Here is a 17,325-nt window from a genome sequence, read left to right on the forward strand (position 1 = left end):
TTGATATGGTTTATAATTTTTTTTTGTGTTTGTTTCTCTTGCATTATTTTTATTCTTTTTATTCTGCTTTATCGTTAACATTCTTCATGCATTGTTGTTTCCCCTGCTGTTGCCATTAAACAGGTTTTAGGACTTAGTCAAGCTGCTGACGCATCTTTTCCTCAGAATCTGTCCACATTCAGATATGTTATTTCTGGCAAATAAAGTACTTATTTACTTAGTATATTTAACTGCACATTTATATGCCTAGCTGCCTCTATGTATTGCTGACTGAGCGCACATTGACTGAGAAGCAAGGATGACAAACCTGCGTTCTGATGTCCGCAATAAAAAGAAATCTCTGCGCGGAGATGCATTGATTCACTCATGCTTACTGCCGTGCGTACAAACACGAACTAATATGCTTATATTAATTTTACTATATCACTATATTATACAATACATGCTCAAAATCAGGTATTTTTGCAAGAGACAACGAAAGTGGTAATGCTCGCTAAATTATTGGAGAATTTGGTTCCAGCATTGAAAGATCTCAAATTTGTGAAAGAACACTCGAGACAATTGTCAAGCCGCTACCCGTTAACAACACCCACAAATAAAAACTAGGTTTAACAGGAGAGGGATGACTACTATAGCCTTTAAAAATCAGGCAAACTTTTTTTGACACGAAGACATGTAATATGCATCACAGTGTTCATAGAATAATAAGAAAGCATGCGACACAATACCTATGAACAAACGCGAAGGCGCTTCGCTGAGGAACATCTAAAGGTCGCTGTAGAATCGCTATCGCTAATTACATACCTCGTGCGCTCAAGAAACTACGAGCTCCTCCGCGACATTATTCGAGCGCACGCGGGTGCTGCAACGCATGCAACACCAAACGCTGCGCTATATCTAGTGTTGTGTATTGCATCCTCGTCGCTAAGAAGCTGATATTATGAACCACCTTATGATCTAGATCAAATTGAGATTCGTTTACTGCTTTGATGCTTTTCGCTCATTTCTGTTGTGGCATACACAGCAAGCGAGCATTTTTTTTCTCTTAAGAACACGCGCTGTAGGTGTCAAAGCACGTGCTGCTGTTGCTCCCATTCATAATATGACTCGGAAGTAGGAAGAGCAAAGAAAATATCCCGCGTTCTTTTGCTTCCTGCTTGGCAGCGCCAGAGCTCCGCGGGGTCGCCCCTCGATCAGCCACGGTCTGCTTTCGAGTGGCCCGCCGCATAACCCCGAAGGCTGAGGTGTCACCGATTCCGCAAACATTTCTAGCGCGTTTCTCTCACCCAAGCCCTCCTCGTCATTTTGGCGAAGGGTGTAGTACTCGCGAGGCCCTCTATGTAAGGGAAAAAAAAAGACGGGCAAGGGTTGCGCTGCCGACATGGGGCAATATATATAAAACTGGCCATCAGCAACTCACTGCCAACACACACGAGACTGCACACTCCTCAAGCACACACGGGAAACAGGAGCTGCTGACAAGGACGGACTTCAAACGACTGAAAATGTTTTGTCAGGTAAGTTGTGAGTCCTTTTTGTTTGACACATTTGCAGTCTCGTCAACCGTGTATGGAAGATGGTTCTGTTATCTCTGTTGCATTATCCTTATCTACATTCTCCTACATGGTTCACTGCCTTCCTGGCCCCACTTAGCGTGCGAAAACCGCCTGTGCGCATGTTCCCGTTGCATACATACTGCGTTCCTGGGTTGAGCGTGTTCTGTGAATTCGACAACAGAATCGAAGCTAGCCCGATATATTGCAATGTTAGGCTTTGCTTGAACGAAGTTATTGTGCTTTTCTGGAACCGTACGACACTCGGACGGCACGCAAGTATTTGTTTAGTGCTTGATGCTTTATTTTTGTAGTATAATTTAACAGAAAATGAAGTTAAAAGGAAGGTAACTTCAGTAGCAACTTATGGATGGGATGGTTTCTCGGAACCTAGCGGCACTCAGCATACACTATGGGCTCAGGTACAGCGTAATGGCGCGTTAACACAAATTACCTTATTAAGAAAGGAAATTCAGAAATGACAAGCGTAACCTCAATAGTTCGACTTGAAAAGCCTTTTTATAGAAAGGAAGGGACGGGGGGGGGGGGGTAATGAAGTTTCAATTCTGGTGTTTTACGTGCCAAAACCAAAATTTGATCATGAGGCACAGGGTAATAGGGGACTCCGCAATAATTTTGACCACGAGCGGATCTTTAACGTGCCTCCAATGCACGGCACACATGAGTTTTTGCATTGAGCCCTCATCGAAATGCGGCCGCCGCGGCCGGTATTTCATCGCGCGACCTTGTGCTTAGCAGCGAAACACCATGGCCGCCAAGCCACCGCCGCGACTTGTAAATAAAGATGGATACCAAGGCAACTGAGACATTGATACAAGCGTTTCATTGAACCTATGCTTCGTTAGTAATTTAAAGCTATGGTCACCTGATCTGCAAGAGGCTTTTAAAGCACTACAAGGGGAGCATGGAATAGGGACCTGATTGTGGGTTTCTTTTGCTTTCTTGATGCAGCAGTAGGGAAGGAAATCGCGTAAGTACAGCACGTGTGGAGAGAACGCTTGGGAAGATCACACGCCACTTCCAAGGTGTTGCTGAAAATAGAGAATACTTTTCAGCTATCAGAAATGCGTCAACTCGCCGAAAGTACAACTAATCATGGCAACAGAGTTTCGGCGCAACCACAATTTCCTCTAGCTTTCCATGTGCCTATTCAACGACTGAAATTAGACTGAAAGGAAGGATATCAAACTACTGAAGAAAGAATTACAGGCCATTACAGGTGCTTGCTAGCGCATGCGATCTTTTGGCCTTGGTTCCACCGCATTTCCTAGAGATATGGAGGCTAACCTAAGCAGTCTGGCTGGAAAGAGGCTATACAAAAGAAACATAACCTTTTTTTTTCTTTGACGATGAAAAGTGCAGCCATCAGTAAATGTTTTGATTGCTGGAGAATAACCAAAAATACTTCTGTGGATTTAAAAGGGTGCTCAACCACCCCTCGGGCTTCGTGAAAAAACAGTCCACGGACAGAATATGCTACTGTGAACATCCCAGGCAAATTTTTCAGTCGTGCGTGGCTTGTGCAGCTTGTAAGCGGAGCACCAAGACACCTTTTTCTCAAACGTTAGCTTTTCATCAGAAGTCTGCTCCTGACTCTTTTCGGACCGATTTATTTCATCATAGAGTTCATTTTACAATACTCGACTGCCATTAGATAATAGCTCACAATAATAAAGGAGTGTGCTTGGATGAGTGCACTCATTCCTGCTGTTGCAATGTATATTTATACGCATACTTTATTAAACAGGCTGCAATAAGAGAAATCTGCTTTCGAATTTCAATTACAGTTACGAACTTCCTGAATGAGCCGACTATCGTCAACTCGCACTGGTCCGTAGCCACCTGCGTAGGAATTGAAATTTGTACGCCCTCCTTAGTGGTGCCGTTATCGCCTGGGTCTCGCTAATTTTAGCTAGTTTCGAACACTTAGCTAGCGTCTAACCGCACGAAACAAAAGGTCGGAGCACCACACACATGCGCGCCAGTGCACGCTCACTCTTGGTCGCTCCTGGTTAGACGCCTTGACAGACTTCGCTTCGTGGGTCATTGACAGCGCTTCAAAATGCGTAAGTTTGATGTGCCTACTATTCGTCGTTCACGCTGGTGCACGACCAAGCCAGTCCGCACTGCGAGCACGACCAGACAGAAGCATAGTAGCGCGAGCGAGCACTCGGACCATGTTAGATCGCTCAGGTCGTGCACAAAGCAAACACTCCGATAGGCACACTGCTGATGCAAGTTGTTGTGGACTGCCGCGTTGCCCAGATGCCACGGCTGCCGCGGAGTTCTACGGCAAGTCCGCTGGCTCTGCGCACTGCTGCTCGCTGAGGACAATCGCGTTTGGCGCGGCGTAGGCGCCAAGATCGTAAATAATGGCCGTCTCAGCATCATCATCAGCCTAGTTTATGTCAACTGTAGGACGAAGGCCTCTCCCTGCGACCTCCAATTACCCCTGTCCCGCGCCAACCGATTACGACAAGCGCCCGCGAATTTCCTAATTTCATTACTCCACCTAGTCTTCTGTCGTCCTCGATTGCGTTTTCATTGTCTTGGTACCCATTCTGTAACGCTAATGGTCCAACGGTTATCTAACCTGCGCATTACAAGACCTGCCCATCTCCATTTTTTTCTCTTGATGTCAATTAGAATATCCTCTATACCAGTTTGCTCTCTGATCCAAACCGCTCTCTTTCTGTCTCTTAACGTTATGCCTACCAATCTTCGTTCCATCGCTCTTTGCGCGGTCCTTAACTTGTTCTCAAGCTTCTTTGTATGTCTCAAAGCCTCTGCCCCATATGTCAGCACTGGTAAAATGCACAGATTGTACACCTTCCTTTTCAATGATAACTCTAAGCTTCCAGCCAGAAGCTGGCAATGTCTGCTGTATGCGATCCAACACATTTTTATTCTTCTGTGAATTTACTTCTCATGATCAGGGTTCCCTGTGGTTAATTGACCTACGTAAACGTACTCCTTCACAGACTCGAAAGGCTGACTGGCGGTCCCGAAACCTTGTTCTTTGCCCGTCTATTTACCATTATCTTTGTCTTCTGCATATTAATCTTCAATACAACTCTGACACTCTCTCTGTTAAGGACCTCAATCACTTGTTGTAACTCGTCTGTATTGCTGCTGAATAGAACAATGTCATCGGCAAACCGAAGGTTGCTGAGATATTCGCCGTCAACCTTTAGTCATCAACCTTCCCAGTTTAATAGCTTGAATACTTCTTCCAAGCACGCACTGAATAACATTGGAGATATTCTGTCTCCCTGTCTGACACCTTTTTTTATAGGTATCTTCCTGCTTTTCTTGCGTAGAATTAAGGTAGCTGTGGAACCTCTGTAGATATTTTCCAAGGTATTTACGTAAGCGTTCTGGTACTCCTTGATAACGTATTGCCGCTATTACTGTAGATATCTCTACTGAATCAAATGCTTTTTCGTAATCTATGAAATGGCGTCTACGTGAACCTATCAAAATCAAATATGAACTGCGCGTCACGGGGACGCTCATTAGGCGGAGCGTGGTGGTCACGCCCCGCTTCTCCATAGCCTTCGCACGTCAAGGCATTGAAGACGGAGCGGAAGCACCGCGAAGGGGATGATACGCGACCTTTGATTGCCTGTGGCTCCGCTTCTTCTGAACGCAATTAGGTATTATGGCGGCAATTTTGTTTTTGAAATAGATATCTTTAAATTCACAGGCAATTCGCGACTTCAATCAACGGTGATTTAGGGCCCCTTTAAATTCGGATAAATATAAAAGGTTAGCTAATTTCGCGCTCACGATTAACAAAATAATAATCACGTTTCGAGCATACATTTTACGCTCCCGGGTAATATATATTGTAGAAAGCACCCAGCGGAGTGTGTATGTGCTCGTTCCAACTAGTTTTCTACTGCTGAATTTAGGTGATCTGGTTTGCTTTGCCATTTACAGATTATCATTGCCAGTCTCGCCGGCTGCGTCAGCGCTGGACGTCAGTTCGGCTTTCAGGGCTACGGCAATCAATACGGTGACCCCTTGGTGTCATCTGCTACAGGAGGGAGTTTTGCTGCTGCTGAGCCATTCTACGTGAGTTGCTGGTAGAAATACCTCTCCTTTTGAAATTGTTAGGCTTGTACTGTAGAAATGGAAGCTAGTAGTCGCGACAGAAAATTTCGCTGGTTGGTATGACATGATTAACAGACTAGCAACAGGGAAGATGGGCACGCAAGTTCGCGTAGACAGCATGTCTGGTAGAGCATGGTGCTTGTAGAAAATATGAAACGCAAACAATTGTATAGCATCGGAAGTGCGCCGCCTATGAATGCCTATGTTTACCGCCACTAGGCCACCAATTTCTCTATAATATTTCGCCGTCAGCGAGCGTTTAAGTGGAACCAAGTTGTACTTTCTGCTATCTGCTGCGTAACAAGCCAACAGCGTCGTGTGCAGGTAATTAGACCCACGCACCGACTTCATTGTTTGCTTCTGCAGTAAATAGTCACACCTAGTTCTTTTATCAAAGCAAACGCTGTTTTCCAAATATTTATTACTTGAGAATGTACTTCAGTATTCAACTATTTGTTTCTTACCGGTCACCTTGTTTGCCTCAAAATGCTTTCGCACACTTCCTGCCATGAACATAGCAGAGAATTTGAACATTCCAGTTATTGAGAAGGCACTGTTCACAAAGTCATTTTCTTTTCTTTTTTTTCTGGTTACAACAATCATAAAAAATCTCTCCAGAGAAAAGGTGTGAGAATTGGTGTGCATATCTTGCAAACTGTTTTTTTATGTGTGTGTGTGTTTCTCGATTCGCCCTACCAAATGCGAAGCGAATGGGATTTGAGAAGCGACTACAGAATTGACCGTTCCAACACCTCATTAGCGCACTAAGTGCGACGAATACACCACTCAGCTTTTGCTATAGAACTTTTATACACAGCACTGCGTACTATATTCTGACTTGTGCACAAGCAATTTTGGTAGCAAAATCTTGCCTTTAGCGCAAAAAGCGTGACACTATTCCAATAGGAATACATAGGCCTCCACAGATAATATGTGGAGTTGAGGGTGGGCCAACATAATTTTGGAAGTACGTCAACCTAAATTCTGGGGTGATATGCAGGGGGGGGGGGGGCGGTCGCCTAAATTTGCGTGTGATATGGTGGAGGGCTAACTTGAATTTGGAGGTAATATGGTGGAGGGATAACCTGAATTTGGAGGTGATATCGGCGTAGGCAAACTTCAAATTTGGGGAGGCCAACATAAACTGGGGAGTGTGCTAACTTCAAATTTGAAGTTGGCTAGTTTGAATTCGGGAGTGGTAAACCTAAATTTGAGAATGGTATCATTTAGCACCAATAAAAATACAAAAGAGAAATTGCACCCTCCACAGTGCTGCGGTAAAAAAATTTGGAGGACGCTTAAGCTTCACCTTTAAGAGTGGAACGCGATAGCATAGGGAGATTCCTGACTGCATCTCATGATTCCCGGCGAACGCTATGCGCGAAGACCAGCTTTACGGTGGAACCACGGCCCCTTGCGCGGGCCGCGATGTATGGGGAGGCGAGCGCCAGCTGGCGTTAATTCAAGGAACCAGGCGCGCCGCGCCGTGGCCCCTAAGACGCCCATCGCGCCGGCGCGAGCGAAATGGCAGACGCCGCGGCCGATCTGTGAACGTCGCGGGCGGTTTTTGTGTGTGAATGGGTCTCTTTGAGTTTTCGCGTAACAAAATTGTCTTCTCGTACAGTCAAATTACAATCCGAGAGCTATCATGTCTGTAGGAGGTGATAAAGTCATAGTTTGCAATTTCTCTGCGTATTTTAGCTTGAGAAATTTAATTAGTTCAACCAATATCTTGCATACTATGGAAGGCCTGGCTACCCATGGTTCTAAAATCTTTTGACCATACGCGAGGCGCCGGACTGTGTACGGCACGGGCTCCTTATTGCTATAGACCTCGCACTCTGCCCAGGTGGCGCTGCGGAAAAATCCGTCACCAGCCAGCCTTGGCGCGAACTGAGTGGTGCAAGGAGAGCTGTCCGCAAGCGAAGGTACATAGTACACAACGGACCCTTCTCTTTCGTTTGTGTTGAGGTACGGTTTCCTAAAAATCAAAGACCTGGAAAGCTTCTTCCGCCCATCCACGCTACGGAAAGGAAGCGCAGCAGGGCTAAGTACGCATACAATATAAAATAAAGTCTCAAGTGGTACTGTACTCGCAAGTACAGAGAGAATCAGGTTCCGCTATAGGCATATCAGCATAAATATCTAAGCATTTCAAATTGGGTCATAATGAATACATCCTGAACACAGGACTTACGTATCTCCTATATTTTTATGTATTTTATAGTAATGTTTTGTGTCGCAATTCCTTACAGAGTAAATCCTTTTATAGCCTTTTCTAGGGCAGCAAACAAAACGCTTTGCAAGGCAGCAAACAGCGTGCGATCATAACAAAAGTAAGCTTCCTACAGTGCCTGCACGCTGCATCTTTCTTTCTCGCAGGAGCTACAGCATCGCTCAGTACCTTAATTTGAAATTTTCGCAGACCCTTCGAACAACAAGCGCGCACAAATAAATGTAAACAAACACGAAATATTTTTCTTTACACACGTGCGTTACTTCGCAATTACACATTCAGTCCTGCTACAGCAACTTTATTGCTCACATTTGAAAAACGCAGTCGAACAGGCTCAGCACATTGCGAAGCGTGCTTGTTGTATCGGCGCAGAACACACAAAATACCGAACGCAGAAATGACCTCGCAATACGACTATGCTCTACAACAGGATTTTGACTTCATAAACGTACGAAAATGTTTGGTTAAGCTGACCTGCCAAATCTCCTTATTTCACTTGTTGAGATATCGATAGCACATAAGCAGGATGGTTCGCAATGTTGTTTTTTCTGTTACAAGCGAAGTGGCGGCTGCAGATTCTTGAGTTTTCGCTTGGTTACCACGGTTCTCCCTGAGGGCTACGCAACACAGTTACAGTAGAACAAAATTGTTGCACTTTCTCGTGCGAGCCGCTTTGTTGTGGGGAATGCAAGTAATCCGATTACCCAACAGGTTGAATGGCCCGTATCCAGCGCTCTCGCTTTTCCCCTTCATACGATGGCGATGAAAATCGGTAAAGTGAATGTTGTTATTTCGTCCTTCGCGTTCATGGCAATTTACAACACAACAGTAGCGTCGATTGCGGCGTTTCTTCGTAGCGCGCGGAGCTATCCCGGTTGCCGTCGTTTTCGCCATCAGTCTGAAGAGTGAGCCAGGAAGCGCTTTATGGCAGTTCGGCGGCCCATCCCACTATCATAGAAACGCATAGCTCTCTGTCTGGGTGTTAAATGCGCAAAACACTCGCAATATGGACCAAATCTAGTTAAATCGTTGTTTCGCAGTTGCTAGCTGCATAGGCAACTTAGCAAGAGAGTCGGGCTTCGCACTACTCAATTACTGCCTCTGCGCACCGGCAGGTGGCACTACGCGTCTCGCGAATCTCCACAGTCTGACGTCCATCGCGTTAAGGTATGGCACTGTCAAAATTAGTATCATCGTCGTCACTTAGTGAGCAATATGGCCGCTGCAGTAGCCTGTCTAGCGGCTGGCGGGGTTGCTCGCTCATAGGTTTTGGACGTTCTGTTACCGCTGTTGGGGCGGTGTTCGCGTGTAAAATAATTTAACATGACTACAGATATCTGTACTATAAGGCAAGGTGACCGAAAGGACTGAGCTAGCAAAAAAAAAAACATCTCAAACAAGTAAAAGTGCATTGTTTATTCTCAATGGCGAAAATGCGTCTCAATGACGTCTCAAAGGCGTCTCAATGGCGCATGCGGCAGAAAGGACGTTCCACGTCCGCCGCCAAGGTATGTGAGTGGTGGCGCTGGCTAACACTCCCAGGCTTCTACTAGGACACATAAAAACCCATAAAAGTGTATGGGGAAACAACGCCGCGGTAGCTCAATTGGTAGAGCATCGCACGCGAAATGCAAAGGTTGTGGGTTCGGTTCCTACCTGCGCCAAGTTGTTTTTTCATTCACTTTAATTTCCATTAGTTTATCCTTTCTTTATGTCATTTATTAAGCACAAGTAATTTCCCCTGTGCTGTCCTTGGTGTCAGTGTTTGTTGGCTTCTTATGATATGAATAATAAAAATCGGGACCTTCGGTTATCCTTCTCTCTTCTAATTTACCTGTGCATAAGTAAGCCACTCTCGGCTACGTTGATTTGCCTTGCCATGTGCCGCTAAAGCCTGAATGTTCCCTACATGTCTCCTCTATTCTTTGCCACTTCAGACTGCACCTAATCAGCATGCCCGTGCCTCCGCCTTTCCTTCCCCCAGTTATTCTGTTGCACGCCTCCCATACAAAATTACCATAAACAGGCGGCTGCTACACATCTCATAGATGTGGTGCGGACAAGGGGTACACGCTAATAGCTTCGGCAGACGCTAATAGCTACGTTTTAATTTGCAGCCATTTTTCCTGCTTGGGACCACCCTCATTTTTATGTTAAAAATTGTGCCGCCTCTATTCTTATCAGTTGTGCGTATTTTCCTAAATCCTTGTGGTCTAACTGCGCCCTTTGCTGGCGTGCCGCTACATTCAATACTTAATCTTCCTTTGTGATTGCCTGGGGACCACCTTAAAAAGCTGCAGTCCATGCTGTATATCGACGTCCCTATGTTGCTACGCTACTGCTCAAATGTATGCCATCGGGCACAAAAGCGCCTTCGCAGCCCTCTCAGCACACTTCTCAGTTGATGTCAAGAGCCTTAAGATTCGGATGCTAGCCTTAGCTAGCTTCCAAATTTCCCTGTTGTCTGCAAGCACTGCCCTTTAATTTGCATACCCAAACCCTTAAACGCCTGGCACCATACACACTGCGATTTGCATTTCCTTTGAAATATTCCGAAGTTCGGTAACAACATTGGCTATTTGTTTCCCGATTCCTGTCCCCCGTACTTGCAGTACGTGAACCACTAAGCCCAATATCACCCTTAGGAGCCTCCCTGCCACTGTCTCATATGTGTTGCTTGGCTTCAGCTCTGACTTCCTTTTTTTATTTTTTTATTAGTATTACCCTCAGGGCCAGAGGCATTACAGAGGGGAGTGGAACATACGGAAAAAGACACTATACAGGTTTTCTTCTGCTAATAGAATGTAAGCTAAAACGATGAGATAATTGTGCGAAGCTACAAAAATTCAAGCAATTAACCGATAACAAATGTAAATACATAGTTGGTTAGTTACATTGCAATACACTTGTGTTTAAAACATTATGAAACTTGGAATATTGAACAGTGGACGTGACTGCTCCAGGAAGGTGGTTCCAGTCCTGTTAGGTGCGGGGTACAAATGATTGATAAAATGTTTGCGTTAAGCACGACATTATTCCCACCTTTTGTGCATGATCGAAACGAGGGGAAATGTATAATGGAGGAAGAATAAGGTCGTTGTGTAGGGCGGGACTGTAGTATAGCTTGTGGATGATAGATAGGCGGGAAACCTTGCGGCGGCAGGCGAGTGACGCAAGCTGTAGGGACTCTTTCATTAAAGTGATACTGGCAGTACGACTGTAGTTTCCTAGAATGCAGCGGACAGAGTTATTTTGGACAAGCTCGAGGGCAGTGGTTAATACAGCAGTGCTGGGGTCCCAGATTGAAGAGGCATATTCGAGTTTACTTCGGACTAAAGATTTGTAAAGGAGGAGTTTTAAAGAAACAGGAGCAGATGAAAAATTGCGCCGGAGGTAACCTAACGAGCAGTTTGCATTGCTAATTATTTTGCTAATATGAAGAGACCAAGAAAGAGAGGAAGTTATGTGCACACCCAAGTAGCAATAGGATGTTACGGACTCGAGAGCGGAATTCTCGAGCAAGTAGGAAATGGGGCAAGAAGTTGTACGGGAGACGCGTAATACCTCATATTTTGTAGTGTTGAGTTCCATCAGCCAGACTTTACACCAGTTAGATATACAGTTGATATCATTTTGAAGGATCGTAACATCATTTTGGTCAATAATTTTTTGGAAGACTACGCAATCGTTGGGGAATAAGAGAATGTTAGAGGTCACGCATTGCGGCAAGTCATTAATATAAATGAGGAACAGAAGAGGGCCGAGCACTGAGCCTTGGGGCACGCCAGAATGAACTGGCTTCAACGGGGAATTATAAGTATTAGCAGACACGAATTGTGAGCGTCCGGTTACAAAATATTCGATCCAGGAGAGAAGTCTCCTATCAATGTTCAATTTGCTTAATTTAAAGAGAAATAAACTGTGGCAAACCTTTTCAAAGGCTTTTGCGAAATCTAGGAAGACACAGTCAGCTATAGAACGACGATCAAGAATTGTACGTAGCTTGTGTGTAAAGGAAGCCAACTGTGTTTCGCAGGAAAGAGATCGGCGGATACCATGTTGAGCCTTCGAAAAGAACGAGTTGGCATCAAGGAAATTAACAATGTTTGTGTAAAGAACGTGTTCGAGGATTTTACACGGGATACTAGTTAGTGAAATCCGGCGATAGTTTAGGGGTGAATTTTTACTTCCAGATTTGTGAACTGGAACCACCTTGGCGACTTTCCAGTCGGTTGGCAGTGTGGATTCATCAAGTGATTGTTGGAATATTTTAGATAGCATAATACTAGAATATATTTTGGTACTTTTTAAGAATTTCGCATTGATAAGGTCAATTCCTGGCGTTGAGGACACTTTCAATGATTCCACAATTTTTTCCATGCCAAGGGGTTGTATAATTACTGAATCCATTGTTAGAGAATCAAAACGCTGCACGTTTGGAAGTGTTGTAGACGAGGCTATAACAAAATTATGACAAAATACAGTCGGCAACTGGAATCGCATCACCAGAAGAGTGAAGTAACGCGATTTCGCTATTAGGGTCGGGGTGAATCGTTCGCCAAAACTTTTTTGGGTCATTACTGAGCACAGCTGGCAGAGTATTTTGTAGGAAATTATTACGAGAACATTTCAGTGCGGAGACATAAGCATTATTCGCTTTCACATATGCATCCCACCGCTCGCAAGTGCGGTGGGATGCAAGTGCAACGCTTAATCGCAAGTGCACCCAGGAATTGCGTTAACCTGGGCTGGCTCGCCTGCATGTGCCTAATATATTACCCCAGGTTCTACTTTTCGCATGTTTGAATCCCCAACAAACAAAACTCGACATTTTCTTCGTCCTCACCACCGGAAACTACAGCTGGGGTCGCGATGCCTTCCTCCCTCCCTCCTGCCTCATCCTCACCCTTCGCTCCCTTTCTTGACCATCACTAACGTGGTCGCCACAGCTTCCGGCGTGGTGGCTTCGGCTTCCTTACCTTCTCGTGTTTTCCATTACTTTGCGAAATGGCGGCCCTCAGCTTAATTTCTACGTTGGATAGGTTATCTTCTACCTTGCTTTTCTGCTTCTGTTCGCTCCTTAGTAAGTTTTCCTGCTTTCTCATTCACTTAACGTGCTTATCGTTCTGCTCTAAACGCTATAGTCGCAACCCTACCCAGTACATGATACAAGTAAAAAACTTCTCTCTTTGCTTCACGTAGTGACTCAAGTCGCGTCTCTTTCAACGCGTAGGAATGCTCACACTCTGAACAACGCACGCGTAAGTTTCTCCTGGTACCCACCATCCTCTTATACTAAAAAAGCGTAGCAGAGAAATATTTAGCCTGTTTAGTCACGTTTTATTTTTATTTGTTTCGAGTGCGTTGAGCTCCCCTAATAAAAACAAATACAAAAAAATGTATCCGACCAAATTACCATAGCTCCGCTCACGCGTGGCATACTGGTTATAGATACATACCGGTTAATTTTTCGCCATTTGTGGTGAGCGCTGGAACTTGAGAGTGCGCAGGGCCTGGTGACATGGCGATGGGCCATTATATATTTCGGGGGTAGGCCACCTTGAAATTTGGGATGAACCAGCAGGGAAAGAAAAAACTGCAAAATAGGCTAAGCTTACGGAGAGAAAAGTGCGAGCCGAACCAATGAATGCTACGCATTAGGAGACAATTCTCTGAATTTCTGTAGCTTTTCTCAGAGCTGTACTAATATATAATCTTTCTGATATGTTATTGGGGAAAGTCAGTATGAGAAAACATGAAATAAAAGCATGAGACATCATTCCTAGATTATGTGCGCCTTTCAACGGCAGTTTTGGCTCGCTCCTGCTAAGCGGTCATGACTCTGCAGTTCACCACTGCCTGACACACCTACAACTGCTTCCTAATGCAATCACATCTGTGATAGCTTATGGCCTCTTCAACTCCAAGAAAAATTTGCCACTACGGGAGATAAAGTGATCCTATTGTCATCAAGGTAGCACGAGTAACTTTGATGATGGTTGCAAACAACATTCATGGAAACTTTTCTTAGTAATCCTTGCGGCCTTGTATCATGCCATAAGCATTTATTTTCGCGCTCGATGAAATATATGGAGGAACCAGCAAGATTTTTATGCTAATATCGGTGAATGAACTAGTATCGCATAAACGAATACGAAGGGCAAAAAAATAACAGATTTAGAATTGAGGAGTATGGACAGCGGGCAGCAGACATTGTTTTCATGCGAGAACTGCGAACATGTGGAGTGGCTGTTCATGTCGCAACTGAAATATTTCAGGGAGAACATACTACTAAGCCTAATATCGTGCGTATTTCGAGACCGTGCGCTACAATCTGTATTTAGGCTCGGATATCTTGAAAACGTTTACTTAGTTTACATTGAAAAGACTAATGCTGAAGAACGTACACCAACAATTGCATTTCGGAAAAAGCTAATGCACTGTTTAGGAACTTTGCTTTCATTCTTCTCGACCAACACAATGTTGGAATAGTGTAGAAGTTTCTAAAAAATGCTATCTTTCAAGGTAGAATATCGCAGAAACGTACCTACAAGGTAATTAGCGCCAATCCAAGGGCATTTGTCATTGGGCCAGCTTATTCCACAATGAGCGTGGATATTTTGCGACGACGACAAGGTAAACTTACTTACCGGTGTTCGACACAGCTATTTTTTTATTGTCTCACCTCTCTACATTTTTGATTGCCAAGACTCTTTATAATTTAAACCTATATGTCGTTTCGCGAATTGAGAACATCCTGGTTCTAGCAGAGCGGGAAGCTCGACTACCAAATTATGATTTCTAACTTGAGCAGCTATGGTGTAGAGTTTGCCTAGTTTAGATTAGTCGAATTACAAAGTTTCACTGGAAAACATCTTTTCATAAAGTCACCTGCTCAAAACTGCGTTAACGTGCGCCAATAAGGTGTTTATGTCGTAGAGACTTCTGTCTGCACAAGAGTAAAACATGAATTCTAATATCTCGTTTTGCTTATTCCAACGAGAGCTCTGCCTACCACATTTCCGATCCTTGCAGCCTCCGCAACCATACAACTTCGGCTACGACAGCGTCGATGAGTTCGGCACGCAGACCTACCGCAAGGAGCAAGGCGATGCCAGCAACACTAAGAAAGGCTCGTACGGGTACCGAGATGCGTCCGGCATGTTCCGGCGCGTCGACTACGTGGCCGACGCGTATGGATACCGTGCAAACGTGCAGACCAACGAACCTGGCACGGCACCTGGAGGCAGCGCCGATGCCGTGTTCGACGCCAAGCCCCGCGCTGCCTCCGCTGCCCTGATCCAAGGAGCAGCCTCTGGTCACTACGCTCACAGTGCGCGTGCGCCTGCTAGCGCTGGCTTTGGAGGTTTTAGCGGGCCGCTACCCTGGGCTGGCTGACATGCCTCTTGCGTGTGCGCTCGATTGTTTGAACAGTTATGGTGCACTAAGTATGCTTTTGCTTCAGCATTTCAACGACCTTTGAAAGGGAGACGAGGCGGAATCGCAGTTTGCGTGGTAAATGAGTTCTGCCGCAACATACTTTTCTTTATTTGGATCAAACTTTAGCTAAGCGTTATTCGTGATACCCTTCAAACGAAAATGTGTTTTCTCGCCTGTTAAGTACATATTTATTCAGTTCGTCGACACTATTTTACCTTTCGTGTTGTCGAGCCGTAGTTAATGGAGTCTTTCGTGCGCATTTCATGTGAATGCTTAATCGACAGGATATAGGTATCAAGGCCCTCGATGCCTCTTGAATATGTAGCTACAATTCAGATATTGGCAATCCTGCTAACCGTCCCTCGTAATGTCGCCGTTGTGTCCGAGCCGACCTTATTGAACAGATTTTATGGTGATTATAATGGCTCCGAATCTGATGCTAAAAGAAAGACAGCTGCATTTCTACAAACAAGAAATACAACTGCAAATGCTTGTCTGATGGAACGCTGCGAACGAAGAAGGACGACAGCATTTTCTTTTTTTACGGGGAGGTCACGGATAGATCAAAATTTCAACCGTTTTACATAAAAAAAGCAATTTACGTTCCTCATCACGACTGCGCATGTGCCCTTGCATTATTATCGTAAATGTTTTTTTTTTACCTACTGGGATTACGGACGCAAGCTTTTTTCCACTGCAGCAACAATGTTTAGTCCTAAGTGCTGCCAAGTCCTCCCAATGTCTGACTCCCATCCCCATCACCTCTAGCGCTCGGCCATGCACTCCAAGTAAGCCAATACGCTAGATCTCACTACATAAATTAAAACATCGCACACATCCTGCTTAAAACAATAGTACCCATCCTGCATCCCCCACTCCTCACGGCACTCGTTAAAAACCTATATCCCAATCCCGCAGAGTTCAAGCTGATTTCACCGTATAATTAAAGCTTTGTCTAGAGAGCACGTCTATCAGATAATGTAAATCTGCTGTTTTCTACAGTTCTACATTTCGCAAGACTATAAACAAAATTTCTACCCCACTTCCGTTAGAACCCAACACTCGCTATTGCGCGCAGTCACGCATATTCAAAGTTTATGCACCTATTCTACCTTTCACAGAGTAGTATCACTTACGTGACAACGTTTAAACCGTCATCTGAAGTACCCAAACTTGCCTTCTCCTTGCCCCTCCTAGCTTAATAAGAACATGCCACCACCTTTTCGATTACGTTCCTGCTCCAAAACGCTTTCTTCTGTTTTGGTTCCCCATTTGCGGATCCTTCAAGCAAGAAAACCACCCACTAAAATTCCCTCCGTCCTCGCCCTCAACCTGAAACCAACATCTCAAAATTGCAAATTTCGGGTTTGGGCAATCCTGAAATAAATTTCTCGATGCGCTTTCGAAAGATGCAACACCCCCTCCCCCCCACCCCTCTATTCATGTCCCCTTCCTAGTGTAAATATCACCTACCTACTACCTCACCATGCCTCCTCCACCTCAACTTCCCTACCCACTGCCCCACCTACCCCTGCCTACACCAAACATGCAGCCTCCTTACCTGATAATTTAAAATCTTATATCACTCCTCACTCAGTGCGCGTCGAGCACTGCTGATATTATTCAGCCCAATATGAATTTTGCTGAAATTTTGCAATGGACGAGGGAAGAAGCGTCAAGGAAGTGTGCGCAAGAAAGCAAACTTAGCAAAATAAAACCGAGAGCAGAGGTCCCGAGCGAAGAACAAAAAATAAATAAAACACCGCTGTAGCGAAGCACAAAGATGCATGAAACAGTGCTCAGTAAGCACCACATTCTAGAAGTAGAATAAAGCACTTTCTCGTGTCCAGGTATGATGGATAAAACGATGCTTTCTGTTGTCACTGCTACCAGAAATTTGATGCAGATGTGACGAAAGCTACCCATTTTAGTGATGGTAGGTTTGCCTGCACAGCATCG

At 44.8% G+C, this 17,325-nt stretch overlaps 1 protein-coding gene across 1 annotated transcript; it reads left to right on the plus strand.

Annotated features, from left to right (window-relative positions):
- Positions 1 to 1,453: 1,453 nt before the first annotated feature.
- LOC139059711 (cuticle protein 16.8-like) lies at positions 1,454 to 15,736 on the plus strand. Its single transcript, XM_070538150.1, has 3 exons — positions 1,454 to 1,517; positions 5,517 to 5,651; positions 14,962 to 15,736. Exons 1-3 carry the CDS (start codon positions 1,506 to 1,508, stop codon positions 15,322 to 15,324), a joined length of 510 nt encoding a protein of 169 aa, XP_070394251.1. The 5' UTR covers positions 1,454 to 1,505; the 3' UTR covers positions 15,325 to 15,736.
- Positions 15,737 to 17,325: the final 1,589 nt, after the last annotated feature.

The sequence above is a fragment of the Dermacentor albipictus genome, chromosome 1 (assembly GCF_038994185.2).
Source record: "Dermacentor albipictus isolate Rhodes 1998 colony chromosome 1, USDA_Dalb.pri_finalv2, whole genome shotgun sequence".
NCBI classification, from domain to species: Eukaryota; Metazoa; Arthropoda; class Arachnida; order Ixodida; family Ixodidae; genus Dermacentor; species Dermacentor albipictus.

Bases quoted from the DNA above. Each gene is read 5' to 3' on its own strand.
- LOC139059711 (XM_070538150.1), top strand. The intron at 5,652-14,961 runs GTGAGTTGCTGG...CGATCCTTGCAG, and splicing joins CTGCTGCTGAGCCATTCTAC to CCTCCGCAACCATACAACTT.